At 60.9% G+C, this 26,958-nt stretch overlaps 11 protein-coding genes across 11 annotated transcripts; 6 read left to right on the plus strand and 5 right to left on the minus strand.

Annotated features, from left to right (window-relative positions):
• Positions 1 to 431: 431 nt before the first annotated feature.
• VTJ83DRAFT_664 (uncharacterized protein) lies at positions 432 to 2,238 on the plus strand (the record flags this gene model as incomplete). Its single annotated transcript, XM_071013373.1, has 4 exons — positions 432 to 479; positions 542 to 593; positions 663 to 1,318; positions 1,387 to 2,238. The coding sequence occupies 4 exons, from the start codon at positions 432 to 434 to the stop codon at positions 2,236 to 2,238; spliced, it is 1,608 nt and encodes a 535-aa protein (XP_070870017.1).
• Positions 2,239 to 2,989: 751 nt separating this feature from the next.
• On the minus strand, positions 2,990 to 5,923 carry VTJ83DRAFT_665 (uncharacterized protein; the record flags this gene model as incomplete). The annotated part of the gene is made up of 3 exons (XM_071013384.1): positions 2,990 to 3,589; positions 3,669 to 5,665; positions 5,800 to 5,923. 3 exons carry the CDS (start codon positions 5,921 to 5,923, stop codon positions 2,990 to 2,992), a joined length of 2,721 nt encoding a protein of 906 aa, XP_070870018.1.
• A 1,695-nt stretch (positions 5,924 to 7,618) lies between these two features.
• On the plus strand, positions 7,619 to 8,420 carry VTJ83DRAFT_666 (uncharacterized protein; the record flags this gene model as incomplete). Its single annotated transcript, XM_071013395.1, has 3 exons — positions 7,619 to 7,730; positions 7,829 to 7,983; positions 8,094 to 8,420. The coding sequence occupies 3 exons, from the start codon at positions 7,619 to 7,621 to the stop codon at positions 8,418 to 8,420; spliced, it is 594 nt and encodes a 197-aa protein (XP_070870019.1).
• Positions 8,421 to 8,858: 438 nt separating this feature from the next.
• Positions 8,859 to 9,964, minus strand: VTJ83DRAFT_667 (uncharacterized protein; the record flags this gene model as incomplete). The annotated part of the gene is made up of 2 exons (XM_071013406.1): positions 8,859 to 9,764; positions 9,836 to 9,964. The coding sequence occupies 2 exons, from the start codon at positions 9,962 to 9,964 to the stop codon at positions 8,859 to 8,861; spliced, it is 1,035 nt and encodes a 344-aa protein (XP_070870020.1).
• Positions 9,965 to 11,470: 1,506 nt separating this feature from the next.
• VTJ83DRAFT_668 (uncharacterized protein) lies at positions 11,471 to 13,585 on the minus strand (the record flags this gene model as incomplete). Its single annotated transcript, XM_071013417.1, has 1 exon — positions 11,471 to 13,585. One exon carries the CDS (start codon positions 13,583 to 13,585, stop codon positions 11,471 to 11,473), a length of 2,115 nt encoding a protein of 704 aa, XP_070870021.1.
• A 449-nt stretch (positions 13,586 to 14,034) lies between these two features.
• Positions 14,035 to 14,678, plus strand: VTJ83DRAFT_669 (mitochondrial 54S ribosomal protein mL59; the record flags this gene model as incomplete). The annotated part of the gene is made up of 3 exons (XM_071013428.1): positions 14,035 to 14,432; positions 14,518 to 14,578; positions 14,643 to 14,678. The coding sequence occupies 3 exons, from the start codon at positions 14,035 to 14,037 to the stop codon at positions 14,676 to 14,678; spliced, it is 495 nt and encodes a 164-aa protein (XP_070870022.1).
• Positions 14,679 to 15,275: 597 nt separating this feature from the next.
• Positions 15,276 to 15,956, plus strand: VTJ83DRAFT_670 (uncharacterized protein; the record flags this gene model as incomplete). Its single annotated transcript, XM_071013440.1, has 1 exon — positions 15,276 to 15,956. One exon carries the CDS (start codon positions 15,276 to 15,278, stop codon positions 15,954 to 15,956), a length of 681 nt encoding a protein of 226 aa, XP_070870023.1.
• Positions 15,957 to 16,403: 447 nt separating this feature from the next.
• On the minus strand, positions 16,404 to 17,447 carry VTJ83DRAFT_671 (uncharacterized protein; the record flags this gene model as incomplete). Its single annotated transcript, XM_071013451.1, has 5 exons — positions 16,404 to 16,514; positions 16,565 to 16,635; positions 16,694 to 16,935; positions 17,007 to 17,313; positions 17,387 to 17,447. 5 exons carry the CDS (start codon positions 17,445 to 17,447, stop codon positions 16,404 to 16,406), a joined length of 792 nt encoding a protein of 263 aa, XP_070870024.1.
• Positions 17,448 to 20,321: 2,874 nt separating this feature from the next.
• Positions 20,322 to 21,052, plus strand: VTJ83DRAFT_672 (uncharacterized protein; the record flags this gene model as incomplete). The annotated part of the gene is made up of 3 exons (XM_071013462.1): positions 20,322 to 20,446; positions 20,732 to 20,863; positions 21,013 to 21,052. 3 exons carry the CDS (start codon positions 20,322 to 20,324, stop codon positions 21,050 to 21,052), a joined length of 297 nt encoding a protein of 98 aa, XP_070870025.1.
• Positions 21,053 to 21,546: 494 nt separating this feature from the next.
• On the minus strand, positions 21,547 to 23,646 carry VTJ83DRAFT_673 (uncharacterized protein; the record flags this gene model as incomplete). Its single annotated transcript, XM_071013473.1, has 2 exons — positions 21,547 to 21,738; positions 21,811 to 23,646. 2 exons carry the CDS (start codon positions 23,644 to 23,646, stop codon positions 21,547 to 21,549), a joined length of 2,028 nt encoding a protein of 675 aa, XP_070870026.1.
• An 849-nt stretch (positions 23,647 to 24,495) lies between these two features.
• VTJ83DRAFT_674 (uncharacterized protein) lies at positions 24,496 to 26,356 on the plus strand (the record flags this gene model as incomplete). Its single annotated transcript, XM_071013484.1, has 4 exons — positions 24,496 to 24,568; positions 24,633 to 25,049; positions 25,176 to 25,492; positions 25,544 to 26,356. The coding sequence occupies 4 exons, from the start codon at positions 24,496 to 24,498 to the stop codon at positions 26,354 to 26,356; spliced, it is 1,620 nt and encodes a 539-aa protein (XP_070870027.1).
• Between the last annotated feature and the right edge of the window lie 602 nt (positions 26,357 to 26,958).

Below are 26,958 nucleotides of genomic sequence, written 5' to 3' on the forward strand. Positions count from 1 at the left end.
GGTGGCGATGGTTGTTTTGTGATGGATGCTGGTCCAACCGGTTGGGATGGGTGGGATGTGGATGTGGATGAAGCAACGACAGGGAGAAGCTTCGCTGCCGTAATCCGCATGTTGCCTTGGGCTTGGAGTGGGTCCCGACCTTCTGCGAGGCTGAAATGCGGCTAATCCCCAGCGGGCTTAGCGTCGATATCTGGCTGGCAGCCCCGCCAGCAGCAGCCCACCCTGGAAAGCTCCCCCGCTGCACTCCAGCAAAGAAAAAGACGGTCCCAAATCGAAGTAGAAGTCAACCTCAGCGAAAGGGAGTGCTGCCCTAGGCGTCGACAACAAAGACAACAACAACAACAACAACCCTCCCCCCCAAAAAAAATCCTCGAGCGCCCCGTCCGTGCTGCCCTACCCGTCACAGCCTTTACACCGACCTTTCTTGCACCATGGCGACCGCGACACAGCCCGCCACGGCCGCGAACGCGACCTTCAGGGTACTTGGCTCCTGAATGCCTTTGCCGCCTCACACGGCCTGTTGCTGACCTGCCCGATGCAGGACAAGGAGAAGCCTCTGGCTGTCCGGTCCTCCAACATCGTTGCCGCCAGAGGTAGGCCGAGGATCCCACCGCCTCGAACGATGCCTTCGCAGCGCAGTGCTGACCCGTGACCCGCCGCAGCCGTCGCCGACGCCATCAGGACATCGCTTGGGCCCAGGGGTATGGACAAGATGATCCGGAGCGGCAAGGGCGAGACAATCATCACCAACGACGGCAGCACAATGCTCAAGAGCATGGCCGTCATGCACCCGACCGCCAAGATGCTCGTGCAGCTGTCCAACGCCCAGGACGTCGAGGCTGGCGACGGCACCACCTCGGTCGTCGTCATCTGCGGCAGTCTGCTCGGCGCCGCCGACCGGTTACTGTCCAAGGGCATCCACCCCTCCGTCATCTCCGAGTCGTTCCAGAGAGCCGCCGCCGCCGCCGTCGAGATCCTCCACGACATGTCTCAGCCCATCGCCCTCACAGACACCGCCGCCCTCCTCCAGGCCGCCAACACGTCCCTGTCATCCAAGATCGTCTCGCAGTACTCCAACATCCTCGGGCCCATGGCCGTCAACGCCGTCACCAAGACCATCGACCTTAAGACGGCCGACAACGTCGACTTGAAGAACATCCGCATCATCAAGAAGGTCGGCGGCACGATAGAGGACAGCGAGCTGGTGGACGGCCTGGTCTTGACCCAGCCCGTCATCAAGAGCGCGGGCGGCCCGACGCGCATGGAGAAGGCTAGGATCGGCATGATCCAGTTCCAGCTGAGCCCGCCCAAGCCTGATGTACGTTTGTTGTTGCACCACCCCGGTGTCCCCCCTTGGAGCGTCTCCTTTGCTGACCCGCCCCCCAGATGGAAAACACCATCCAAGTCAACGACTACAGGCAAATGGACAAGATCATCAAGGAGGAGCGCATGTACCTGCTCAACATGGTCAAGAAGATCAAGAAGGCCAAGTGCAACGTGCTCTTCATCCAAAAGTCCATCCTCCGCGACGCCGTCAACGACCTCTCCCTCCACTTCCTCCAGCGCCTCGGCATCCTCGCCGTCAAGGACATCGAGCGCGACGAGGTCGAGTTCATCTGCAAGTCGACGGGCTGCAAGCCCATCGCCGACATCGACAGCTTCACCGAGGACAAGCTCGGCTCGGCCGACCTGGTCGAGGAGGTCCAGTCCGCCGGCAGCCGCATGGTCAAGGTCACGGGCACCAAGCCCAACCCCCAGGCCGGCAAGACCGTGTCCGTCGTTGTGCGCGGCGCCAACAGCCTCATCCTCGACGAGGCCGAGCGGTCCCTGCACGACGCCCTGTGCGTCGTCCGCTGCCTCGTCAAGAAGAAGGCCCTCATCGCGGGCGGCGGCGCCGCCGAGATCGAGATTGCCAGCCAGCTGAGCAAGCGCGCCCGCGAGCTGTCGGGCACCGAGGCCATCTGCTGGAAGGCCTTTGCCGACGCCATGGAGGTGATCCCCACGACCCTTGCCGAGAACGCGGGTCTCAACAGCATCAAGGTGGTCACCGAGCTGCGCCACCGCCACGAGCTCGGCGAGAAGAACGCCGGCGTGAGCATCAAGAGCGCCGGCGTCAACTCCAACATTGCCAAGGAGAACGTCCTTCAACCCCTGCTCGTCAGCACCAGCGCCATCGAGCTGGCTGCCGAGACGGTCAAGATGATTCTGCGTATTGATGATATTGCGCTGAGCAGGTAAGGGGGGGAAAAGGGACGGATCAAAGGCGAGGGAGGGAACAGGCAAACGCATCTCACGGGCTAGAGTCAATTGATGTAGGATTGGCAAAATAAACGCACGAACGGATGATGGGTTGTCAAAAAAGTCAGAGATATCCTCCTCCGTAGAACTGGATCCGTTAGAAACTGGCCGGCTTCTTCTTTGCTTCCTAACTCCGGGTTTGTAACCATCTGTCCATGACCTCCAGGACCTCGAGGCCAGCTCCGGCCACTCCTTGATTTGGGAGAAGCAACGCGATGGATGACTGACTAATAACTACCTGGTACGGATAAGGTACGGCCAAAGGGTAAGATGCCATGAGCGACAGACAACGTTAGGCAAACAAGCCGTGGCAACCTCGAATTCTGCTAAAAAAAACTACCTACTACCCTTGAAAGCCTTGTGGTGCTTTTGTACAATACAGCAGGAAAACGCATACACACGCACACACGCAGCCACATATGCCCTTCCTTGAAACCTTTCCTCGGCCCCCAAACAAACATCACGACACCACCATGTCCACTCCACCATTAGGCAACGAGGCTCTTCATTGCTCGGTCATACCCCCTCTCCCTTCGAAACCAAGAAATGGCCCGTCTCCTTTCCACGAAGCAAATAATCAGCGATAGCACAGGTACCTAGGTAGGAGCCAAAAAGCCTGGCCACTTTGTATGACCTAGCTTCTCGCCTCCTCAACCGACCTTTGACCCCCCCCCCCCCGCGGCCACGGCGCTCAATAGTTCAACTCCCCGCCGCCGCCACCCGACACCTGGTCCAGATCCTCATAGCTCTTCAGCGTGCGGCCCTGCACGGCCTCGCGGGGCCCAACGGCAGCGACGCCCGCACCGTCGCCCCAGCGATTCGCCGGCCCCGACCGGCCGCCGCGGCCTCCGCCGCCCATGCCGCCGTCGCCGCCAGCACCGGCGCCGTAGCGCGGGTTGCCGCCAGGCCGGCGCTCGTAGGGCGCAGACCGGCTCTGGAACCGGCTTCCGCCACCGCCAGGGCCGCCGCCCGACATGGGGCCGCCGCGGCGGATGGGACCCGGCCCACCGCTACGGTCGTCGTGGCTGCCGCCTGCGCCGCCCGCGTGCCAAGCGGCCGGGTTGCTCAGCGGGTTGGCCCCGCCCGCCCCCATCATGTTGGGCGGGAACATTGGCATGGGGAAGTTGGGGAAGTTGAGCATGCTGTTCATGGCATAGGTCTGCAGGTTGAAGCCACGCGGCGTGCCGGTGGGCTGCTGGTTGCCCTGCGGGAAGTGGCCGTTGGAGGTTGCGTCGGTGCGCGAAGGGGCGATGTGGGATGGATCCAGGACGTAGGCGTTGATGAGCTCAAACTGTATTGGATACAAGAGTTAGCGTTTAGTGTTTCGGATGATGTCAATTGCCCCTCGGGGGGGGGGGGGGGTTGCTCACCTCTTCCTTGAGCTTCTCAAGCCACTCTGTGTGCCGCTTCTCGACGTGCTTCCGCCAGAAGTGCTCCTCTTTGAAGAGCTTGGTGCACTCGGGGATCTTGCACCGCCACTTGTGCTCATCCTCCTGCTTGACGTGCTTGGGAAGCTCGTCGTTGAGGGCGTCCTCGATGGGCTTGCCGCCAAGCTTCCGCAGGTCGGCCGACTCTGGGTGCAGGATCTGGTTGATCTTGTCCTCAAAGGTCTTGACCCAGTTGTAGGCCCGCTGCAGCTGCTGCTCGGCCTTGGACGTGGCGCGGAACTTGCGGTCCTCCTCGGGAGCCTCGCCCTCCTCGAGCTCTTCCCCTTCCTTGCGCTTCTTGGCCGGGAAAGGCTCGCCGTTGGCGCTGGCTTCGGCCACGGCCTTGGCAGCCGAAGAAAGGGTGTTCCTGGGCCGCCGCAGATGACCGCCAGGGCACTTGCGGGTCAACTCGTGGACCGAGTCGCTCTCAAACACGCAGAAGAAGCAGAAGTTGAAGACGCGGCGCAGGTACTCGACCGTCAGATCCAGGCGCTTCTTGGTGACGAGCAGGTCCATATCATCCACCTCATCGTCCACCATGCCCTCGTCCTCGTCCTCGTCCTCGTCGGCCTCGTCTGGCAAGGGCTCGTCGTCTTCCTCGCGCTCCACATCCATAGAGTCGTCCGTCCGGATCGTCCGCTCTCTCTTGGGCTTCTTCACCGGGGTTGTAGCGGGAACGGCAGGCTGGAGCTTGCCTTCGCTCCGCAGCCTATCGACATGCTCCTCAATGAGGACCGTCGCATTGAGATCGGACCCGGTATCGGCCTCGAACTTGAGCACCAAATCGGTCGCGAGCTGAAGGTCTTTACGGATGCGCTCCGGCGCGGAAAAGAGATCCCAGAGCGCCTTCTTCCGGGGGTGGGCCGGGGGGTTGTGGACGCCGACGTGGCAGGTGAAGTCGCCGCGCAGCTCATCCTTGACGGTCTTGCCATTGATGGCCTCCAACGCCTTCTCGGCGGTTGACTGGGGGCCCGGGGGCTTGGACCCATCGGTCTCTTCGTCCTTGGCCTCCTCCGTCTCCTCCGGGATCGGCTCGGGGGCAGGGTGGAGCATAATCCAGCCGATGCGGTGGTACCGCTTGCTGGGGTTCGGATCGCTCAGGGAAAGCCATTTGAAGCCGCCTTCGCCCTCGCCGAGGTGCTCCTTGCAGAAGGCCTCCAGGTTCTGACGGCTTACGGAGGGCGCGATGGTTTTGATGAGGAGAGTGGGCTGGTCCAGGGCCTCGTCTCGGAACTCGGCAGGGTTGGCAGGCACAAGATCGCCGACACCCATGACCTCATTGCCGCCGGTCGCTTCGCCCTCCTCCTTTTCGGCGACGCCGCCGGCACCGTTGCTTTCGCTCTTGGGGATGCCCTCGAGAGTGAAGTCATCAAAGACACCTGACGCGAGGTCCTGCTCCCACCGGGCGTAGGCTCCGTGGCGCATTTCGTTCAGCTGCTGGCGGAAAGGGTCGCGGACCTCGGCAACATAGCGCTCTTTGAACCACTGGTCCTCCTTGTGTTGCTTGACGAAGGCTTGCGCCATCTTGGCCTGGAGCTCCTCTTTGTACTTGTCGTAGGCCGCCTGGATCTTTGCCTTTTCCTTCTCCCGCTCCTCCTGGGCCTCGCGGGGCCCACGGATGCGCTCGGGCTCGCGGCGCCGCCCGCTCTTGATGCGTTCCTTCTCCTCTTTGATCCTCTCATTTGTCCTCCACCACTCGCCAAACCACGAAAACCCAACTTGGTACGGAAGCTTGAGGGGGTCGGGAAGAGGGTTGGTCAGAGCCTGGGGCAAGGTGTTGTCCTGGCCCGGAACGTAGCGGTCGATGTTGACGTGGGGCGAGCGGCGACCGCGATCGTCGCGGTCCCTGGTGCCAGCATAGTCATCGCGGCCGCGACCTCTGGGTTCGTAGCGATCGACACCGGCGGGAGATCGAGAGCGACGGCGGCTGCGGTCTGCACCTGACAGGCGCGTTAGTAACCACCATGGACGGATTTCAGAGACTGGCCGCGGGCAGAAACAAGCAGCGTGATGACATCATCGCAGGCAATGCCTGCGAGCATGAGAGGAACAACAACGAACAAATGAGACGCACCAGGGGACCTGCCATTTCGATAGAAGCCGTCGCCTCTGTCGGCTCTGTCGTCCTTCATCCTTGCTTCGTCACGGCTCCAACGGTCGACCGGCGAACGGCCTGAATCGCGGTAGTACGAATCCATTGATCGCGGCTAGACGGCAGCAGGGTTCCGCCGCGATGGTTCGGTCTCGAATCGCGATGGGATTTTTTTTTTGCCTTCGCGGTAAGAGGAAAAGGAAGCAATGGTCGGAGGAAGAAAGAAAACGCCTGGTCAGGTTGGGCGCCGTTGCAGTCCCGTGTTTGCTGATTGTTGCGACGAAACGACCAGGACGGGGGTTTATGATCGGGCGTGGAACTGTTTGGCGACACGATTGCGGTTAGAAGGAAACGTGATCCTGGTGTCGAGAGGCAGAGCAATGGCAGGGCAGATGAGGCGAGTGGTGGTGGTGACAAGCGATCGGGGGGGGAGAGGGCGTCCGCGAGGCCGCGAATCAATAATTGACGAGGGTAACACAAAAGAACAAAGCGTGGCTTCATGAAGGCCGACGGCGACGATGCAAGAGGGGATTAAGAGAGAGGGCATTCGGGAGATGAGATGAAGGCAGAAGGGAGATGCCAACAAGGGTTCTGGAGGGCGAAGCGCCATCAAAATCGCGGCTCTCCATGATGGGAGGAGAAGATCGGGGGCAATGAGAAGGGAAATGGGAGCTTTGGGGATGAAAGAAAACGCGAAAGATGGACGAACAATTCGTGACAAGAAGCTGGCCGAAGCCTCGGCTGATGTTGGACTCGAAAGGAATGGCCGGCCGATGCGCGTCGATGATGCGGATCGCGACGGGACGGCGAAGTTGGTCGGTTTGGATGGGCGACTTCCACGTCTCGGTCGCGGCCCTTGATCTCCACCGCCGGCTGGGTGGCTGGGTCGGTCACGTGACAGTTAGGTGGGTCCGGGCCGCCGACAGTGGGACCTGACGGGGGGGTCCGACAACCCCAGGTCGATTCCGGCTCCGGCTCCGGCTCCGGCTCCGGCCCGAGCCCCGCCGCCGAGAGCTCCGGTCCCGTCCTTGGCCCCGTCGGCACATTACGCATACCTACCTACCTACCTACCTACCTACGCATCTGATGAGGGTGTCCAGGATCTGTCTCGTGTAAGATGGAGCTCATCACACAAGACCATGGCCATACACAAGCAAAGAGTGCTCTCCAGAATCCGCCTGGAATCTACCTCGAATGCCACGGTGGAAGGATGGAAGGATGGAAGGACTCTGGACCTGAAGTCCTAGCCTATCACCTCCCCCCAAATCTCCCTGCCACAACGATACTAGTATGTCTCACCCAGGTGGCAATGCAACCAGGGATACCTAGGCAGGCCTCTGCCGGTTCCCAGGAAACGAGCACTTTGGCGTATGGGGCTTCATGCAGGCCGCAAGTTGCTGTTGGTGGCCTTCAGAATCTACCTCGGTTCCCTGGCATTCGTCTCTGCAGCCTGAGGCGAGGTGTTTTAGACCGCCTTGCCCGGCAGGGTCGGTACGTAGAGGGACCGGTGTCCTGAGGTTGCATGATGCGTTGAACGGGGTGGCCGTGCATCTCAGCCTTGGCACGGTGGTTGACGAGCCAATGTCGTCATACCCCTCGGAGCTCACCAAGTTCCAGGCCAATCCATAGCTACGCCCCTGACTTATGATCGCCCCCCTTCTTCTCTCATGATGCATCCGGCCTACCTCCCTTCCACGGTTCTTCCCAAGTCCATCTTCCCATCTTTAGCTACAAACAACTCTTTTGCTCCAGGTCCTCAACATCCCACAAGCAGCAAGAACCTCCCCAAGCGACGCCCACAATGACCACTTATATCCCCTCCCTCACTCTCTCCGATGGCATCCTCACCAATCTCGCTGCCTCCGTTCTTTTGCCTATTGGCCTCGGGAGTGTGATCGGATATGCCACAAAGCGTATGATTTCATCCTCTCCCGTCCAACATGAAAGTCGAAAAAAAAAAGAGATCATCGGGAGCCAAATTGACTGATAACGTCCAACTCCTGAACTCCAGCCGCGACCCGTGAGCGCGAGTCCCCAACCCTGAAGCACCCGCCCCTTCGCCCGCCCGCGGCCGTCTTCCCGCCCGTCTGGACCGCCCTGTACGGCTCCATGGGCTACGCCGCGTACCGCGCCTTGACGCTGGGCGTCTCCCCCCTCAACAGCCTCGTAAGTGCCTCCCCACCTCTCCTCCCCCCCCCCCCCCCCTGCTGCAGCCGCAAGTCCCCAAACACCATGGCACGTCCCCATTCTGACGAGCCGACGCGCACAACCACCAGGAAACCATTGATGCCGCCCGCCACGGGGCCACCCTCTACACGATCCAGCTCGGCCTCAACCTCGCCTGGATGCCTCTTTTCTACGGGTTCAACCGGCCCTTCCTCGCCACCGTCGACGCGGCCCTGTTGTTCGGCATCAACGCCTACCTGGCCTGGCTGTGGGGCACCAAGGTGGACGCCGTCTCGGGCTGGCTGCTGGCGCCGTACGTCGCGTGGCTCGGGTTCGCCACGTACCTGTCGTTTGGGACCGGGTATCTCAACGGGTGGGATTTGAGCCCTCGGCCTCCGGCGGCGGCGGCGACCGGGTCGCGGGGCCCCAAGGTTTGATGGAGCGGGGGAGAACCTCGGTAGGAAGTGGAAGGCGGGGTGGAGGAGGAAAGAAGGAGAAGAAGGGAAGAATGCCAGATGGGAGAGCGGTTCAAATGTACAGATAGGCGTCGTCTGTAATTGATCTGGAACACGGGCGGCTAGACGACAAAAAGAACCGAGAGATGCATGGACGTCATGGTAAATATCCCTCGATCTTGTTGGACCCCACACTTCCCAGAAACCACCTTGGAAATGTCGTCATGTCTATTCACCGTATCGGTTGAAACCTGCTAGAGTCTAGGTATTGCTGACTTCAAACGCCCCGCCATGCCGCCCAGAAACCCCAATCCCCGGACCATCAACCCCCTTTGAAGAGAGAAGAAAAGGAAGAAAAAGCAAGCAAAAAAAATTCGGGTAGAAGAAAAAGGAGAAGAAGAAGAAAAAGAGAGCTCCCCATCATTGCATCGGCAGATGCTTCTTCAACCCGTCATAGACCATAAAAATAAACGCGGAGCTGGGAACCGACCGGAGCACCGTGATGCCGCAACCCCGATAAAACCCCTTGATTCCCGCCTGGTGCCACAGGGCCCTGGCCTCGGCCGCAAAGGTCCGATGCTGCGCGGGCCCCTCCCAGATGGGCGTGGTCTGCATGCGCGACTTGATCGTGTCGGCGGGGAAGAAGAGGAAGTTGTACGACATGCCTGCCGACGCGCCGGCCACGGCCTGCTGCCACAGCGGAAGAGGGTCGTCGTCGTTGGCAGCGGCGGGGCGCGACGATGATCCTGCCTCGGCGGCCGACCGCTCGTTCCACTGCCGGAACAGCTTCGTCACCGTCTCCTTGGACCCGAACCAAGCCGCACCGCCGCCAGACTCGCGCAGGAACGTGCCCAGCTGGCCGTGCCAGAAGCCGCGCAGGCCCTGGTGGCGCCAGATGTCCTTGATGACGGGAATGGGCCTCAGCGGGGCGCGGACGACGCCGCCCTTGGTCTCGGGGACCTGGATCTTGCACTTGACCAGCTCGACGGGGGTCAGGATGAACGAGGTCATGGCACCCGAGAAGGCGCCCGTCATCCACAGCGCCGACAGCGCCAAGGGCTGGTCGCGCGGGGTGTAGCCCGAGGCGTAGATGGCGGCGCGGCCCAGGCGCTCCCAGAAGAAGAGGCTGCTGTTCTCGAGGGCGGCGCCGACCAAGGGGGCGCTGATGCCGCGGTACAGGCCGAGGAAGCCGTCGGCGCGGATGGACTGGGCGAAGCAGTCCAGGGGACCCCGGTAGCGGAGGGGGAGGTGGTCGGGCTGGGATTGGAGGCGCACTTTGACCGTGTCAAAGGGGTACTCGATGTACTTGCCGACAACGCCGGCTATCTGCGCTGGGGCGTTTAGAAGGCGTGTTTCTACTCGGGCTGGATCAACGCATGCATGGAGCGAGAACGTACCGAACCGTACGCAATGTCCTCAACCGCCTCCATGGCTGCCGTCCTCGGCCGGGTCATGTGTGCAACCGGGGTGGAGGGAGTGTGAGGAAGGGGCTTGAGGACGTCGGCTCCTCTCGTGGCGGGCTCCATGATAAGAAGGGTTGAAGGCTGAGAGGCGAAGGGCCGAACGTTTTTGACCGCCTAAGAGGGAGGATTCCTTTCCTGACAAACTAACCAACCGGTGCGCCGACAGGCAGAACGGTCTGTCAAACCCCGGGATACGGTGGCGGGGTCAGGCAAGCCGGCGAGGCGTTGATAGCGGCGACGAGGACGAAGCCGCGGCGGCGAGTGGACGGGGGATCCTGTCTCGGCGGGATGTTGCGCTTGTTGCTTTGCGACGCGCCAAAGGGCAACGCGATTTGACGGAGAACAGTAAACCTCGTCAAAATCCAAGACTCCTTGGGAGTGTTGGCTCTCGAATGCGATGCGAGCGAAACAGAAAAAAAAGGATCGTCGCCGTTCAAGAGCACATTCGAGACGAGCGGCGGGCGGACGCGGCTCTAGCCGACCCGACAGTGAAAGACTCCGGTGAGCGGAGCAGACAGACGGAGACCTTAAAAGGGCGCGAGTCGAGACCAAAACACACACTCCAGCCCTTTAGGTTTCTTACTTCCTGTCGATCGGCCTTCTGTCACAGGAAAACCAACAAAGAAAAAAAAAAAAAAGACTCGAGGCCGGCGGCACCTCGCCGATATGATGTAAGGTGCAAGCACAAACCTCCAACCTCACATCATGGGGCTTGGAAACGGTCTCCTCGTCAGAAGAGTTGAGGGAAAAGGGGGGACCTGAGGGAAAAAAAAAAAAAAAGGTTGTTCCTGGCCATGGGATTCCGCTCGTCAATGACACATGATTGTGGTTGTTTTGCGGTGGGCACAGTCATTGCATGCACCGCAGTCCCCCCGTTACCACCGCCAACTTGCCGAAAATTTGGACGAAAACAACCGGACGGTTCCGCAACGAGAGCGCTTGGCGACAGGGAAGAGCCTGGATGCGATAACTATAGCGGGGTCAAGGATGACGAGGGGCACTCGGTAGGCCGTTTCGGGTTCCATGCTTGCTTGCAGCATGGGAAGCTGTCCATGGAACACCGACTGTCATGTATCTCGTCATCAGGTGTACCAACAAAACTACCTATTGACTACAGGTTGGAAAGAGATTGAAAGCGGGGTGTCGATGGCGTGCTGATGCATCCGGTTACGCTGTTTTTCTCCTTTTCTCTCTTTTTTTTCCTTTTTTTTTTGGTTCAGGAGAGCTTCGAGGGACTTCAGGGTTGTTGGACTTGGAAGCTCGGGATCCCAAGATTCCCAAGAATAATAGGGGCAACTTGGTATCAGAGGTACAGTACAAGTAGGTATTTACCTTATTTGGAGCAGGGCACTCCGGACCAGGTACAGGACACCCGTAGGAACCATGAAAATACCTTGAGATTATCATTCACTCTAGTTACCTTGGATAGTCCAGTCTTGCGACACATACACACATGTACACACACATATACATACACAGCGGCGGGATCAAGATGGAACCACAAAGGATGGCAAGGCACATGTCTCTTGCAACGCTCCATCACAACGCCAACAGCCCAGCATCGTCCCTTCACTGCCACACCCCTCCTTTCGGCCCGCCTCCTCCTCCTCCTCCTCCTCCACCACGCGTCGGCTTGGACTGCGCCGCCTCGTGCCGGCGCAGCTCCTCGGGCACCTTGGAGATGGACGACTTGGAGATGATTTGCCGCAGGTCGTACAAGACATCGGCATCCTCGTTGCCCAGGAACGTAATCGCCACGCCGCTCTTGCCCGCACGACCCGTGCGACCGATGCGATGCGTGTACGACTCGATGCTGGTGGCCATGTTGAAGTTGACGACCAGCGAAACGTCGGGCACGTCGATACCACGGCCCGCCAGGTCCGTCGCGACGAGGATGCTCGTCTTGCCCTCGCGCAGCGACAGCAGCGCCGCCTCGCGCTGCTCCTGCGTCTTGCTGCCGTGAAGCACCGCCGTCGGGTAGCCCCAGGACTTGATATCTTTGGCCACCATCTCGCAGTTGCGCTTGATGTTGACAAAGACAATGATGGGCGGCTTGAACTGGCCCGAGTTAAGGATCTCCTGGAGCCGGCGCTTGCGCTTGTCCTCGCCCGCGATGAACTCGACGCGTTGCTCGACCGTGTCAACGGCCTCGCCCGCGTTGCCGATCGTCACGATGGCCGGCCGTCGGAGGTACTTCTTGGCGATGCGCTCGACGAGCGGCGGCATGGTGGCCGTGTACATCATGGTTTGCCGGTACCGGTCTTTGCCGCCGAGGTAGCGGCTCATGAGCTTCGGGTTCTCGGCGTCCTCCGTGTCGGGCTTCTCGTTGGTGACGGGCAGCGCGTCGAGGATCTTGGTCAGCGGCTCCTCGAAGCCCTGGTCGATCATGCGGTCGGCCTCGTCCATGATGATGTAGCAGCACTGCGAGAACACCAGCAGCCGCCGCTCGAGGCAGTCCACCAGACGGCCCGGCGTGGCGACGATGATCTCGGCGCCGTTGCGGAGCGCAAACGCCTGTTCCTCCAGCGAATGGCCACCCACGATGCTGACGACGGTGAACCCCAGCGGTTCCGCAAACTTCTTCGCCTCGGCTTCGATCTGCTGGACCAGCTCTCGCGTCGGCGCCAGGATGAGCGCATACGGCCCGTCGTTCTTGTTGAACTCGTCCAGCGGCGGCAGCTCCGAGATGTAGACAAGAAGCGGCAGGAGAAAGGCGGCCGTTTTGCCGGAACCGGTGACGGCGACGCCGATAAGATCGCGCGCCTGCAGCGCGATCGGGATGGCCGCTCGTTGGATAGGGGTCGGTTCGTCGTAGCCGACTTTGTAGACGAGATCGAGGAGCCGCCGCGGCAGCTTCGACTCGTCCCAGCTCCGCATGGGATCTGGAATGCTGCCGCCCTTTGTCGAGATGCCAAAGTTCTCCTTGAAGATGCGCCAGTCGCGCTCCCTCATGTCCTCGAGCTTCTTCTCGGACCAGTGCTTGTTCATGTTCTTGCGGTCGGCCGCCTGCTTGGCGCGCTCGTGCTGCTCCAGCAGCTTCCGGGCGCGCTCCTCGCCCGTCTCCGGGTCGCCGCGCCGTATCGCCTCGGCCTTGCGTCGCACCAGCTCGTCCGTGTTTTCGAACCCGGGCAGCCGATGGAGCGGCTCCAGGCGCTCGGCGTAGATGGGGTCGTGCGGCCGGCTTGTGTCATCCTCGGGGTCCCAGTCGAAGTTGAACTTGTTCGCCGCCGTCCGCCGCCGCTTCTTCTTGACCGAGAAGGTGGACTGGTTGACCTCGGGCCCCATGTACTTGGCGCGCAGCTCGGCCGCGTCGCGTCGCTCCATCTCGGCCTTCTTCTCCTCGTCGTTGAGGCGACGTCGCTTTCCTCCGTGCTCGTGATCGCCGTCTTCCGCAGGGTGGCGCATCGCCTTGGGGCCGGTGGGTATGTTTCCCGAGCCGTTCGGTCCGTCGGCCCCATTCGCGCCGTTTTGGCCGGTACGAGGCTTCTTCTCAAACTCCATGTTCGCGGCCCTGACGGCTTCCTCCCGCTTCTTCTGCTCCTCGGCTTCCTTGGCCGCCGCCTCGGCGGCGAGTCGTTCTCGTTCCTTCTTCGGAATCCATCGTGGCTTGGCTGCCGCAGCCTTTTCGGCTTCGCGCTGACGTAGAAGAGCGGGTAGATCTGGAGGTAGGCGTCGCTTTTCCATGCTGCAACGGTGTTGACGGAGAACAGGGAGATTTTGGGGGGGGGGGGGGGGGGGAGAGGTGGTGGTGGTGGTTGTGGTGGTGGTGGTGGATGTCGATGGAGGTTGAAAGAGAGTGTTTGGAAAGAAAGCTGTTGGCGCCTTCTGCTGCTGTTGTCATGCCTGTTGTTGTACCTTAGGTCATGTACGCAGTACTGTCAGGTACGTACCAAGTAATTTACGCCGGTTACACGGCCGGGTGGGGCGGGCGTGGCTCCACCCCGAGCGCTGGAACGTCGGTCCAAGTGGTCCCGCGAACATTTTCAAGAAGGATTGAAAGCAGAGCCGCCGCGCCGTGTGCCAAGCCGAAAACGACGGGAGAGAACCGTTGTGTCTGCCCGCTCTCCCCCCCGATCACCGACCGCACCTCCCGGGTTGGACCGTCCCATCACGCCCCGGAACTCACCTCGACCATGGCGGCGGCCGCGAGGCAAGAACACATCAAGCTGGCGCTGGCGCTGCCGGCCCGGCTACGGACCTTTCTCGCCCGCTACCCCCACCCTTCGATCCTCCCCGCCGGCCAGACCCCCGAGACGTTCAAGACGGCCTACCAAGAAGACACGCCGAACCCGTTCCTCCCCTTGCGCCACCCCGTGACGGGCCGCTGGCACGAGCCCAAGTACTCGCTGCGTCGCCAGGCCGAGCTGTACAAGCTGGCTCGCGAGCACGGCGTCGCGGAGCTGCTGCCCTCCACACCCAAGAGCGCCGAGGAGCGCCTGCGCAAGAGGGTCGAGGAAGGCCTGCGCGTGAAGGGTACCGGTGTGGGTCAGAAGGTCAAGGGCCACAAGTACGAGAGGCAGCTGGAAGCGAAGTACGTCCGTCCCTTGCTATGCAGGCTCCGGCCGGGAAGGGGGTTGGAGGGGGATATGGCGGTTGCTAACCTGCTTGCCCGCCAGGATGGAGAAGAGGAGACAGGCCATGTTGGCCATGCCCGAGCTTATCAAGGAATGGAAAAAGGTGAGCCAACAACGACAGCAGCCCATGCCCCTTTTGTCCGGAGGAATTGGCTAACTTTGCGCAGGTTGGGAAGCGGAACTGGACAAACTTCCCCAAATAAGGGGCCAGGTGCCGGTCCGGGGAGACCGCGTGTATGTGCTTCGCAATGTACCGATACCAATGTACAACATGTTTATCATTTTGAGCGCCCAGCGTCTGTGTTCTGCAATGGCGGCTTTTACCTTTCCTTTGTCATGCCTTTCGCCCTTGGGGCTTTGCTCCTTGGAGCATGTAAAACGTCAGAGCCCACTCCGCCCAAAGTGGGCAACTCTTGAGGAAACATCAAGAGATATCCGACCCCCAGGTCCTCCTCGCCCAACTCCTTGACCTCTTTGTCCATGCTCTCGCCATTCGACATGAAGCTCTTGAGGCGATGATCCCTTCTCTTCTTCTTCCATTTCTTGGTCTCCTTCCCAACCGTAAAGCGCACGTGATCGGCGCGCGAAAAAAAGTTCTCTCGTGGCCAACCTGTTGAAACCTGACCATCGCAACTCAACTTACACAACGCCCCTCAATACCGTCCCCATCACCACACCCACCTACCCACCCACATCCATACACACACACACACACAGACTCTCTCTCTCTCTCTCTCCCTCACCACACGCACAAATACACACCTCGTTCTCACTCATTCACAACAGCCACAACCGCCACCATGCCCACCCATCACTGCCAATGTACCAACAGCCCAACCTTCTACGAAATCCTCTCCCTCTCCCCTTCCTCACTGTCCGCCTCGGCCGAGGACCCAGCCGCCACGGCCCGCCTCATCAAGCGCGCCTACCGCCGCGCCCTCCTCAGCCACCACCCAGACAAGCAGACTCCCGGCGGCGCTTCCGCTTCCGCTTCGTTCACGATCGACCAGATCTCGGCCGCCTACGCGACCCTCTCCCGCCCGGACCTCCGCGAGGCCTACGACCGCGCCCTTTTCCTGCGGCAGCCGCAGCAGCAGCAGCAGCAGCAACAACAACGGCTCGGGCCGTCCTGCTGCGGTGCCTGCAGCTGCGGCCACCGCGGGTTCTCCGCGACCGATTTCCAAACCGGCATCGAGATCGTCGACCTCGACGACCTCGAGTGCAGCACCACGACCGACGCCAACGGCGAGGAGGAAACGCGATGGTACCGCTCCTGCCGGTGCGGGAACCCGCGCGGGTACGAGTTTGGCGAGGCGGACCTCGAGGAGGCGGCCGACCTGGGCGAACTGATGGTTGGATGTGCGGATTGTAGCTTGTGGTTGAGGGTTCAGTTTGCAGTGATCGAGGAGGAAGAGGAAGATGGTGAGGGGACGCCAGGGACCGGGAAGACGGAGGAGTTGGGCTCAACTCGGGACAGGTGACCCTTACACTACGGAGTCCTGGGCTAATTCCAGGACTCCTGCTATCTAGCTAGTACGAATTAAAAAGAAAAAAAAAACCCCTCCTGAGGGATGGCAGCCCAACACGCAATACCATAACACTACACACACTACATGGTTCCCAGAACTGGCGTGTATTGACGACGGGGTTTGTAATTCGTGCCCAGGCGGATCTTCGCCAGCCAGGAGTCTAGTAAGAAGCAAGCCATCTGAAAAAGGAAACAAAACCCTCCAAATGCTGCCTCTAGCCCTCCGACCTCTGCCGCGATAAACCGCCCATCAACACACAAGCCTTGTGTATCTGCCGTAAACATGCAAAGGGGATACGTTGCCTTTCTCCAGTCGCGCTACCAAAGACACCGTTCCATCAAGGGGAATGCCAATCCAGGGTTTACTACTACCATTGAGAGACCAGAAACACCAACGCGCTTACTCAGCCTTGGGCTCGTCGGCGACGCCCTCGGCCTTGGGCTCCTCCGGGGCGGCGTCGGCGTGGCCGGCAGCCGCAGGAGGCTCGGCCTCGGACGAGGTCCAGAGCGTCTGCAACAGGTTAGCGCGTGCTTGCGCGGCGAGAACGCTGCTTCACATACCAGGTTGTCGCGGAGGAGCTGCATGATGAGGGTGCTGTCCTTGTAGCTCTCTTCGCTCAATGTGTCGAGCTCTGCGGCATGGCGTCAGCAACAAGATGGCGGGGCATGCCGGCACGGGCCCATACGCACCGGCAATGGCATCATCGAAGGCCTGCTTGGCCAGGTGGCAAGCCTGGTCAGGGGCGTTCAGAATCTCGTAGTAGAAGACCGAGAAGTTGAGGGCAAGACCCAGGCGGATGGGGTGCGTGGGGGGCAGCTCGGTCTGGGCAACCTCGGTGGCCGCCTTGTAGGCCTCGAGGGACTTGTCGGCCGAGTCCTTGCGACGGTCGCCAACGGCGAACTCGGCGAGGTAGCGGTGGTAGTCACCCTTCCTGTAGGCAGGTTAGACGGCAACCAAGGCAAGCATGACAACGTGTACGGTGTTGGGCGCTCGGGCACGAACATCTTGTGGTAGAACACCTTGGACTCGCCAGACTTCGCGGCCGGGATCAGGTGCTTGTCAAGGACGCCGAGGATATCGTCGCAGATCTTGGCAAGCTCGCTCTCGATCTTCTGGCGGTAGTCCTTGATGAGGGCGACCTGGGCGGTGTTGCCCTTGGACTCCTCCTTCTGCTCGATCGACGTAACAATGCGCCACGACGCGCGGCGAGCGCCAATAACGTTCTTGTAGGCGACCGACAGGAGGTTCCTCTCCTCGACAGTCAGGTCACGGTCCTCGGACGCAACGACCTTCATGTTCTCAACCATCTCTGCAAGGGTGAAAAAAAGCCGAGCGTTAGACGTTGCCCGTCGACGCGCGCGGGGTTTGAGGGGAATACATGCCCTCGTAGCGCTCGGCCTGCTCGGCGAGCTTGGCCAGGTAGACAGCATCTTCGTGACCCATTTTGACGGTTGGTTGGTTTGTCTGCCAGAGAAAGCTCGTCAGCATTCGGGTTGGGCGCGGTGGCGTGAGACGGGTCGGTGTGTGTGTTGTTTGGTTGTTGCCCAAAATGGCCAAACCAGGCGCAGAGGGAGAAATGCAGTGCAGGGCAGGAAAACCAAACCGCCATCCAAAGCTCCGCATCAATACGCCGCGGCAGGTCACCGTGCTCGAGCAGCAACGCCCCGATGCGAATGTGCTGCGCTGGCGTGCTGGCGAGGCTCCCCGCTCCTGATGTGGGGTGCAGGGGCACCTCGGCCGCCGGTTCCTCAAGGGGCTACGCCGAGAGATCCTTGGGAAGGGTCGACGATGATGCAGATGGCAATTGATGGACGAGCCGGAGGCGTTGGAGTACAAGCCTTCCGAAGGCCGAGGGCGAGCCTCGATCGCAGTCGGCGATGACGACAACGGGGAGGGGTGTGGTGTGCATCTCGGGCAAGGCGATGCAAAAGGAGTGAGGGGGGGAGGGACAGGGCGCCGACTCACCTCTGAGATATGTGAGGATGGCTAGGATGCCGGAAAGCGGGTGAGGTGGTGAAGGATGACGACGAGGAAAGTTGTTGCGGGAGGGTTGCGACGTGGTAATCACTCGAGAAGGTTTGGGGAAAAAGAAAGTCGAAACAAGCGAAGTTGACTGGGTTTGGTTTGGACGCAAAGTTGGAAATGAGGGAAGGGGCAAGGCCGAAGACCAGTGAGCAACAACACAAGGCGGGATGCGTGGGTGGGCAACCTGAGCAACCTGACCAGTGAGATTGCGACTGGCCATGCCACTCAACCAAGACCCCGCCTGCTGGGGGGGGGTGCCAACACGTGACATGGTTGGTGCAGGGGCCCAGTACGTCACTGGCTTCTGTGGGTCGTTTGGCCAAATGGAAAGGGACCTCAGGGACCTCAGGGCCCTCAGGGCAGCTGTGCAGCTTTGCTTTTCACGAATCCATCAGGGATGGTTGGGTTATGTGAGGTTGCTGGTTTCCTGTTGTCAACCCCGACGATGGTGGAGCCGGGGCTGAGCCGCATCCATCAGACAGGATCTGGGCTTCTCTCTGCATCTTCCAGATTCCGGGAGGTGCCCTTGTTCCAGGCAGCGAGCTGTCAAGGGGCTGAGGGGCATGGCCGTCGTGTTTTATCCGCGTTATGCGTTGGCAGGCACAAACGCCGGAAGAGCGCCAGAACGACACCCCTTCCCTACCACCGTAGGGTGGAGGCGCCTAGGATCGACAGAGCGGCCGTAAGGAGGTTTCCGTCCTGCAGCTATGTCTGTCCCTGATCTCCCGATTTCGCTGGATGTTGCTCCAACAACCATCGCTTCCCACAAAGCCAAAGTAAACATACGACGCCACCCAAAGGGCATGCATGGATCTGCCCCGTCCCGCAATCGGCATCCTGGCTGCTTCGCGCTTAGGGTCAGGGGCGACTCCAGGTCCAAAAGGCTCTACGCACACTAGTGTGCGGGCAATTCAAGTGACGATCGCCACCTGCTGGATGTCGTGGTGTTGTTCAAGGAGGCGCAACGAGAGAGCGTTAGGAGGACCGACTCTCTGACAACTCGCCCCCAGGCAAAATGGCAAGCCGTCCTCCAAGACACAGAAACCTCGGAAAAATGCATGGCCTCAGTCAGACGCGATCCAAGATAAATTCGGGCCAGGACTGCCAGTTATGAGAAAGCTCCGTCCCCTCTTCTGGAGTTCACGACATCATCTCTCTCTTTAGTGACCAAGGACACTGTGTAGAGGAGTCGTCGCCCTGAGTCTCTCCCGGACGGAGGTTCGAGAGGGTATCGGTAGATCCAAATAGGCCATGGACAGCAGGAAGGGCTCAAGCATTGGATGCTTATCGTATCCATGTCGTCTGTTGGATGATGGGCACCGTCCACATATCTTGACGACTACGTGTAGAGATTCAACATACGAGCCCGAGTTGAGCACTAGTCCTGTCCCACGCTAGGAGCAAGCGTACCGCCTGGCTTCGATGGTAGGCGGCACTGGCCAAGGCGGTAAGTTAACTATAAGTACTATACGTCCCAAGGTTGTCCCGCGTGGCAAATCTCGATGAACTGCGAACATTCACAGAGAGAGTAGACATATCACCTCAACCTTGTTGCAGCGTGCACGGTATTCTCGAATGAGGAGCTTGAAGAACCAAGAATCACGGTCCCATGACTCGAGAAGTGAGACAATGGCAAGCGACTTACACCTGGGGACCGTGATCCTTGACCTTGTCCCCCTACCGATCTTTTCCTTTTTTTTTGGCACTTTTTTCTTGCCGTTGCATTTCTCAGACCATACTGCAATTACTATAGGATTGCTCAACATGGATGGCATCGTTGACGTTGAGAACATCGAGGCTGGTTTGCAGGTTAAGCTGCAATTGCCCCAAACCGACAGTCGAACATGAACTGACTTGAACCTGCTGGAAACCAGAAACTGAGGATGCTTTTGATGGGAATCGCATGATATGACCGACAAAGCCACCATCCACAGCGTATAACAGAGACAACCGAAGCTTCGAGGATGTCCTCCATGCGTAGAGCACTCTCATGTGACAACCAGAGTCCCTGCGAGTGGTGCGCAGTGACGTTTTGCCCCCGAGAAAAAGGCGTCTCCACCCGCGGCAAGCCTTGATTGATCAGACCACCCCGCGGCCGCCCGACCGGGGTCGTAAGCTTTTAGCTGCGATAGGCTCCCGTAGCCGGCTCTGTGCGAACTGCCATTACCGGCTACAGCCAGCTCAAAAAACCCACAGACGCCATTGGATTGCTTTGCTTGTCCGTCTTTTCTTGACAACGACAACCACCTTGAACGTTCGCAACCACCACTACCACCACCATCACCACCCAAAATGATGCGCACCTCGATCACCAAGCTCGCCCGCCCCGCGCGGCCCCTTTCCCGCATGTTCTCGACGACTGCCCGCGCCATGTCGGCCGGTGATACCGGCGCGCCGCCCAAGACCGGCGGCCCAGGGTACGCAGTGCCCCTCCTCCCCCTCTACGTCTCAATTCACCATCCTTTCTCTGGGCTTTGGAGTTTTTTGTTCCTCTGGACTTGCTGAAGCTGCAGGAGGAAGGGCATGGAGACGAATGGATAGCCTCGAGGCTTCAGAACGGAATTGCCCGTCCAAGTCTCTTCTGTCTCTCTCTCTGCCCTTCCGGCTCCTGACCCAAGCAACCCTCCACCCACCCTACCATACCCGAGATAAGAAAATGACGACCAGGCGTGCTAACTAACGACTCTTCCCCCCAACTCCAGCGATGCCTTCCAGCGCCGCGAGCGCGCCCAGGAGGACTACGCCATCCGGCAGCGCGAGAAGGAGAAGCTGAAGGAGCTCAAGAAGAAGATCCAGGAGCAGCAGGCCCACCTCCAGCGGCTGTCCGACCACATGTAAGGCCCGCCCCTCGGCTCGACTGACGCTCCAATTTCGTCCCCTCTCCTTCTCCGCTCTTCCGCTCCTCCGTCTTGTCCTCCCCTCCCTGGGACAGCAGCGCCGCCGGCCGGAATGGACGAATGGCTGACGGTCGTAATTCCCGCAGTGACGATATCACCCGGGACCAGGGCGGCGAGCAGAACTAAACGATGTGGAGCTCCCGACGACGAACCCGATGGTATTCTTGGTATAACAACGGAAAACGAGGAGGGCATTTCGGGTTTCCCGGGCCGAAGGGTCACGAATCATGGACGTGACGATCGGCACAGGATTGCTTGTCTTTCCGACAAGACCACTTCCGACATGGTATTTTCCGTCCTGCGTCCCGCCTCTCTTTTCTTAGGAGGAGACAACAGGGGAAATTCTACATCGTTTGTACAAGTACATGCCGCACCGGCAATGCTGCCCACCGAATTCCCAATTGATGGCTTGGCTCTGCTCGGCGCCTCTCAATGTGCACGCTAGACACCCAACCCAGCCTTGATTCGCAGTGCTTTTGTTCCCCGATGACTTTCTTGATTTGCGGTTTGCCGCGAGAAAAGCTCTCGTACATACCTAGATTCCCACAGATTACCTTCCACGCTCCAAGCATCCCTTCGCGCTCTCCATGCCCCCCCCCCCCACGCTTCCGGTTCATGACCTATCTGTACCCGCCACGGTAAGACCGATAGAAGCTCTCGGCGACGTCCGTCTCGGTGCTCGACACGGTGGTGCCCATGTTGCCGCTGGCCTTCTGCGCCGCCTGCACCTTGGCCTGGAGAGCCGCAGCGTTGCTGTCGATCCACTGCAGCTGGGCAAGGTGCCCGTTGAGGACGCGCACTATCTGCGTCAACTGTGCGGGGCTCATGTTAGCATGCTGCGTGTGTGGCGCATAGCGGCCACGATCGTCCCAGCGGGAACTTACCGGATCGTCAGGCTTGTTGCCCTTGCTCAGGGTGCTCGACATGTCATTGATCTCCTTGATCATCTTGGTCAGGTCCTTGCCCATCTCCTCGAGCCGGTCCGTCAGCTTCTCGGCCAGCTTGTAGGTGCGCTCGCGCTCCTGGTCCGGCCCGGCCACCTGATCGCCGGCCGCCACGGCGCCGGCATTCTTGGCGTACAGCTCGTCCAGGTCCTGCTCGTACCGATCCAGCCACGAGCTGAGCTCCTCTTGCTGGCTCTCGACGTTGGCCAGCTGCCGGTCGATTTCGGCGTTGGCCCGCTCCGCCTCGTACGTGCTCGTGTACAGCTTTTGGATCTTCTCGCCATTCTCCACCAGCATCCGGTCCCACTCGGCAATCTTGGCCGCCTGCTCCTTGAACTCCTTCTGGTACTTGGTCAGGTCCGTCGCCCACCGCGTGATGATCTCGTCCATGGTCTTGTTCTTGAGCCGTGGCAGTTGCGACGCAGGGCCCACGGTGGACGCCGCAAGCCCGGCGGGGGTAGCGGTCTTGGCATCCTGACCCGCGGTCGTTGTTGTCGTCGCCGTCGTACCCGCGGGTTTGGCAGTCCCAAACAGGGAGGTTCCCGTGGTCGCAGTCGTCGTAGCGGGGGCAGCAGAGGTGGTTGCGGCGGTGGAGGCGGCTGGGGCGGCCGTCGTGGCGGGAGCAGACGTTGTGCTGGCGGAGGTTGCCGGCGCCGTCGTGGCCGCGGGCTTGCCGAACAGGCCAGTCGACGTCGTCGCCGGGGTGGTCGTCGAGGTGGACGCGGTGGTCGCTGCCGGGGTCTGACCAAAGAGGCTGGTGGTAGCGACCTTAGCGCTCGCAGCCGGAGCCGCGGTCGTCGAGGCGGCGGTGCCAAAGAGGCTTGGGGTCGCGGTGGCAGACGACGCTGCCGGCGTTGCGCTAGCGGCCCCAAACATCAGCTTCGGGGCAGCGGCCGCAGACGCCGCTGGAGTCGATGTGGCGGTGCTCGCGGCCGGGGCGGTCCCGAACAGCGGCTTCGCCTCCGTGGCCGGGGCGGTTGTGGTCGCAGGGGTGGTGCTCGAGGAGGTGGTGGTGGCGGCGGCGCTTGGGGTCGCGCCAAAGAGCCCGCCGGAAGCGGCAGAACCGAAGAGCCCTCCTCCGGTCGTGGCCGTTGCGGTGCCGCTGGCTTGGGGTTGGGCGGCCGTCGAAGCGGGTGTCGCCGACTGGCCAAAAAGACCACCGGGGGCCGAAGGCTTAGCGGCAAAGAGACCGCCCGCCGTCTTGGTGGCGTCCGCCGCAGGCGTACCAGCTGGCGTCGTTGAGCCTAGGCCGCCGAGCAGCGGCTTGGCCGGAGTCGCCTGCGTAGCGGACCCGGCAGTGTTCGAGCCAAACAAGCCACCGCCGCTCGCATTTCCAAACAGTCCTCCAGCTGTCGGCGTTGTACCTGCCGTGGCCGGAGCTGTGGTTGTCGTGGCGGCAGCGCTAGCGCCTTGGGTGCCAGTAGCCGGAGTGGTTGCGGGGGCGAACAATCCTCCAGAAGCCGGGGTAGATGATGCGCCAAACAAGCCCCCGGGTTTGCTGGCGTTGCCAAACAACGACTGTCCGGTCGTGCCGGTTGATGGCGCACCCGTCGACGGAGTGGTCGACGAGGGTGTATTTCCGAAAAGACCGCCCGGCTGCCCGGTCGCTGATGTTCCTCCAAACAAAGGGGTGCTCGTGCCGCCGTCCGCGGGTTTCGTAAACGAGAACGACGCCGAGCCAGATGCGTTGCCAAACAGGCCGCCTCCCGCCGGAGCGGTGCTGCCCGTCGACTGGCTCTGCGCGCCGGTCGACGACGGCGTGAACTGAAACGACATTGCGGCTGCGATACGAAGCGCGATCTGGTTCTTTACTGAGCAAGGCTTGGGAGGTGCGGAAAGCGTCCGATCGCTTGACGCTATCTTCCGTGGGAAGTTGCGGTCGCAGAAGCCGACGCCGTCGCGGGTGAGGCGAAGGGGAAGACGTTGAAAACGAAACGATGTCGAGCCGCTGCTGATTTCAGTTTTCGGATTGCTGTGTTGAACAATTCTCCAACCGAGACGATAGAGTCGTTGGGGAAATCGTTGCCGTCGTATCTCAGGCGGACGAAGCTCAAAAGATGCTGGCGACGAAGTCTGAACTTCTCGCCGCTGTTTGGTCCGTCTGGTCGCTTGTTTGACCGGGAAACGCGCTTGACCAAAAAGCTCCCTGGTCCTCTCCAGCCGCAAGTTGACGCGCAAGGTGGGCTGATGTGTGGCTGGCATGTGGCTGGACATGGCTGGATGCGGCGTGGGGGACCCACATTGGAGCTCCCAAGTTTCTTCAAGCTACCAATCCGGGCCGGGCCATCTCGTCAGAGATGGCCCCACCACCGACTGCCATGTTGGTCGACCCGAGTAACGTACCTTACCTGACCTTACCTGACCTCGTCGTCGCCCGCTCTCCGCTGTGGTCTCGACCGTCGGCTTGTGGGAAGATCTCCATTTCCAGGTGGCTGCGCTCGGCGGTGCCCCAATTTGGCTTCCAGGCTCGGAATTCGTTTGTGCATAAAACCAGTCCAGCTAGCTGGTGTCCAGAACCCAGTGGCAGATTCCCAGAGCTCCATTCCCCTGCCGGCTTAGCGAGTGACCTCCTGATCGCCGTGGCATTGAGCCAACTTCCAGGCCATCCATCTTGCTGGTATCGCCATGTCTTCGCGGCGCAACAGCCTCACGCCTCCTGAGCGTCGGGACACGGCCGACCCCGGCGCTCACGACCTCGGTACGTCGTCGTCCCTAGCGCCCACCCCATCTGCCCTTCCGAGACTGACCGGTTCGTGCTATAGCAGAGTCGTCCGATTCGGAGGAGCACTACTCAGATGCCAAGTCCGGGCCCACGTCCTCGGGGCGGGCCTCACCCATCCCCAAGACCCGAGTTGAGAGAGTCGACGACAAGCCGGCGTACGGGGAGGTCCCCGGTACGGAGGCGTATCGGCTGAGGGAAGGCGATGCGGTCCCGGACGAGATCGCCATCATTCCCGACCCTAGCGATCCAACCCCGCCGGAGCCCGAGCCCGAACCCGTGCCCCGGTCGCCCACTCCGGGCGGCCATCCTATCCCGAAGACGGTGGTGGAAGAGACGCCAGACACGGAAGGGTCGGTAACACACCATCCCAAGAGGGAGAGGCGCCTGTCGGATGCCCACCCGGATGTGATTGTCAAGCCTGACGGGAAGAGGATTGAAGAGGGTGAAGCAGCTTCTGGTACGGATGCGTAGCGTGCTTTCTGTCTCGGCCGAGCCGCTTCCCCTGATTTCTTGCTTGCTTGCTTATTTGTTTGTTGCCTGCTTGTTTCGTAGCAATCTTATTGACGTTTTGCTTCCTGCGTAGATATCCCAATAGAACCACCATCCTTGAATATCCCTGAGCCACCGACACAAACGAGGAGGAAATCATCCTCTTCCACGAGGCGCCCGTCCCTAAGCCCCAGCTCTCCGGGTCCAGACAACGCCGTGGGGGACGATGATGACTTTGGGGACGAGTTTGATGACTTCGAAGAGGGTGGCGGCGACGCCGACGACGCCGACTTTGGCGACTTTGACGACGGCTTTCAAGAAGCCACCCCTCAACCACAGCCGCAAGAGCAACCGCCGCCGACGCCGCCGCCGCCGCAACCCTCTCCTCTCGCCGCTCAACCGCTCCCCTTTGTACGTGCCCTCCTGCCGTCCACGGCTTCCAAGATAACTAACACCAACCAGTCCATCCCCAACTTCGAAAACCTGAGCACCGCCGAAATCCTCTCCGTCACCGAACCCTACCTCTCGGCTCTCTTCCCGCCCGAGACCGACCCTTCCTCGCCCTCCGCGCTCTCCGCCGCCTCCATCATGGGCAAAGACGCCCATCCCATCTTTTTAACCCCGCGCTCCGCGTCCCTCTGGTCGCAGCTCGTCGCGCCCCCGCCGCTGCAGCCGCCCGACTGGATCCGCTCGCGCATCCGCCGCCTCTTCCTCGTCTCCCTGGGCGTCCCCGTCGACCTCGACGAGATCCTGCCCGCCGAGTCCAAGCAAAAGAAGCTCGTCCTGCCCTCGGCGGCCTCCGCGAGGCTCCGCCGCCCCTCTCCGTCGTCGTCCTCCCGCCGCGCGTCGAGCGACTCCCGCGCGGACAAGGGCCGCGGGTCTACCTCGGCCGAGGCCGAGGGCTCGACGGCCGCCGGGGCAGGCGGCAAGGACGCCAAGGCCGACGGCGAAGCCAAGGGGCCTAGGAAGCAACCGTCCGGCAGCGGCGGCAGCGGCGAGCAGCCCGGCAGCTCGCGCCGCCAAAACGCCAGCCCAGAGCGCCTCTTCGACATCGTCTCGGCCCGGCGCGAGTGCACCCGCACCGAGGAGGCGCTGCGGGGCATGACGGACGACGAGCTTCGGCAGCACGTGGGGCGGCTCGAGGCGATGCAGGCCGAGGCGCGGCGCGTGCTCGCGTACTGGCAGCAAAAGGCCGACGAGCAGATTGCGGAGCGCGAGGCGTTTGAGGGCGTCATTGAGAACCTGGTCAAGCATGCTAGGAAGGTGAGGAAGTGACGGCGGCGTGGCAGGGTAGCTGTTTGCATAGGAAGGCGGTTGTCGGTTTTGGTGTTGGGTGGAGGTTGTGGCATAACAGCGTGTTGATATGATGATACCATGAGAAATGGGAGGGGCAAGAATGTTTGGTTCCGGTACCTGGGTACCTAGAGAGCATGCGATAACAAGCCGAAGCCGAGACTACAGCCCAGCTCAGCTGGGTTGGTTTCCATCAAGCTCTTTTTGATTGTCTCAGGTCCGTCGGAGCCAGCGAGCAAGAGTTGCTCACAAATCATGTCTGGCAATGCTGTCCCCGATAAACGGAGTTATGGACACCACGGTCTAACCACCCAAGGCGCTGCCACTCTTTGTTTTGTTTTTCCTCTACCCACGTTCCTCGCGCGAAATGACCAAGCTTATGAGACCATGTTCTACCCATCACACGTTGCTACTACCTAGGAATGTATCGCCCCGTGCTATGCATCCCACCTGATCCCCGAGATCTGGACAACGGCATTCTTCTACATCACGTCGTCCTCGCGCTTCCTGGGCCACCACCCCTCCCCCGCTCCTCTTGCCACCCTACCCCAGGATGCTTGACCAGACCCATCATTGCTCATGCC

This window comes from Remersonia thermophila, chromosome 1, assembly GCF_042764415.1.
Source record: "Remersonia thermophila strain ATCC 22073 chromosome 1, whole genome shotgun sequence".
Classification (NCBI taxonomy): Eukaryota; Fungi; Ascomycota; class Sordariomycetes; order Sordariales; family Chaetomiaceae; genus Remersonia; species Remersonia thermophila.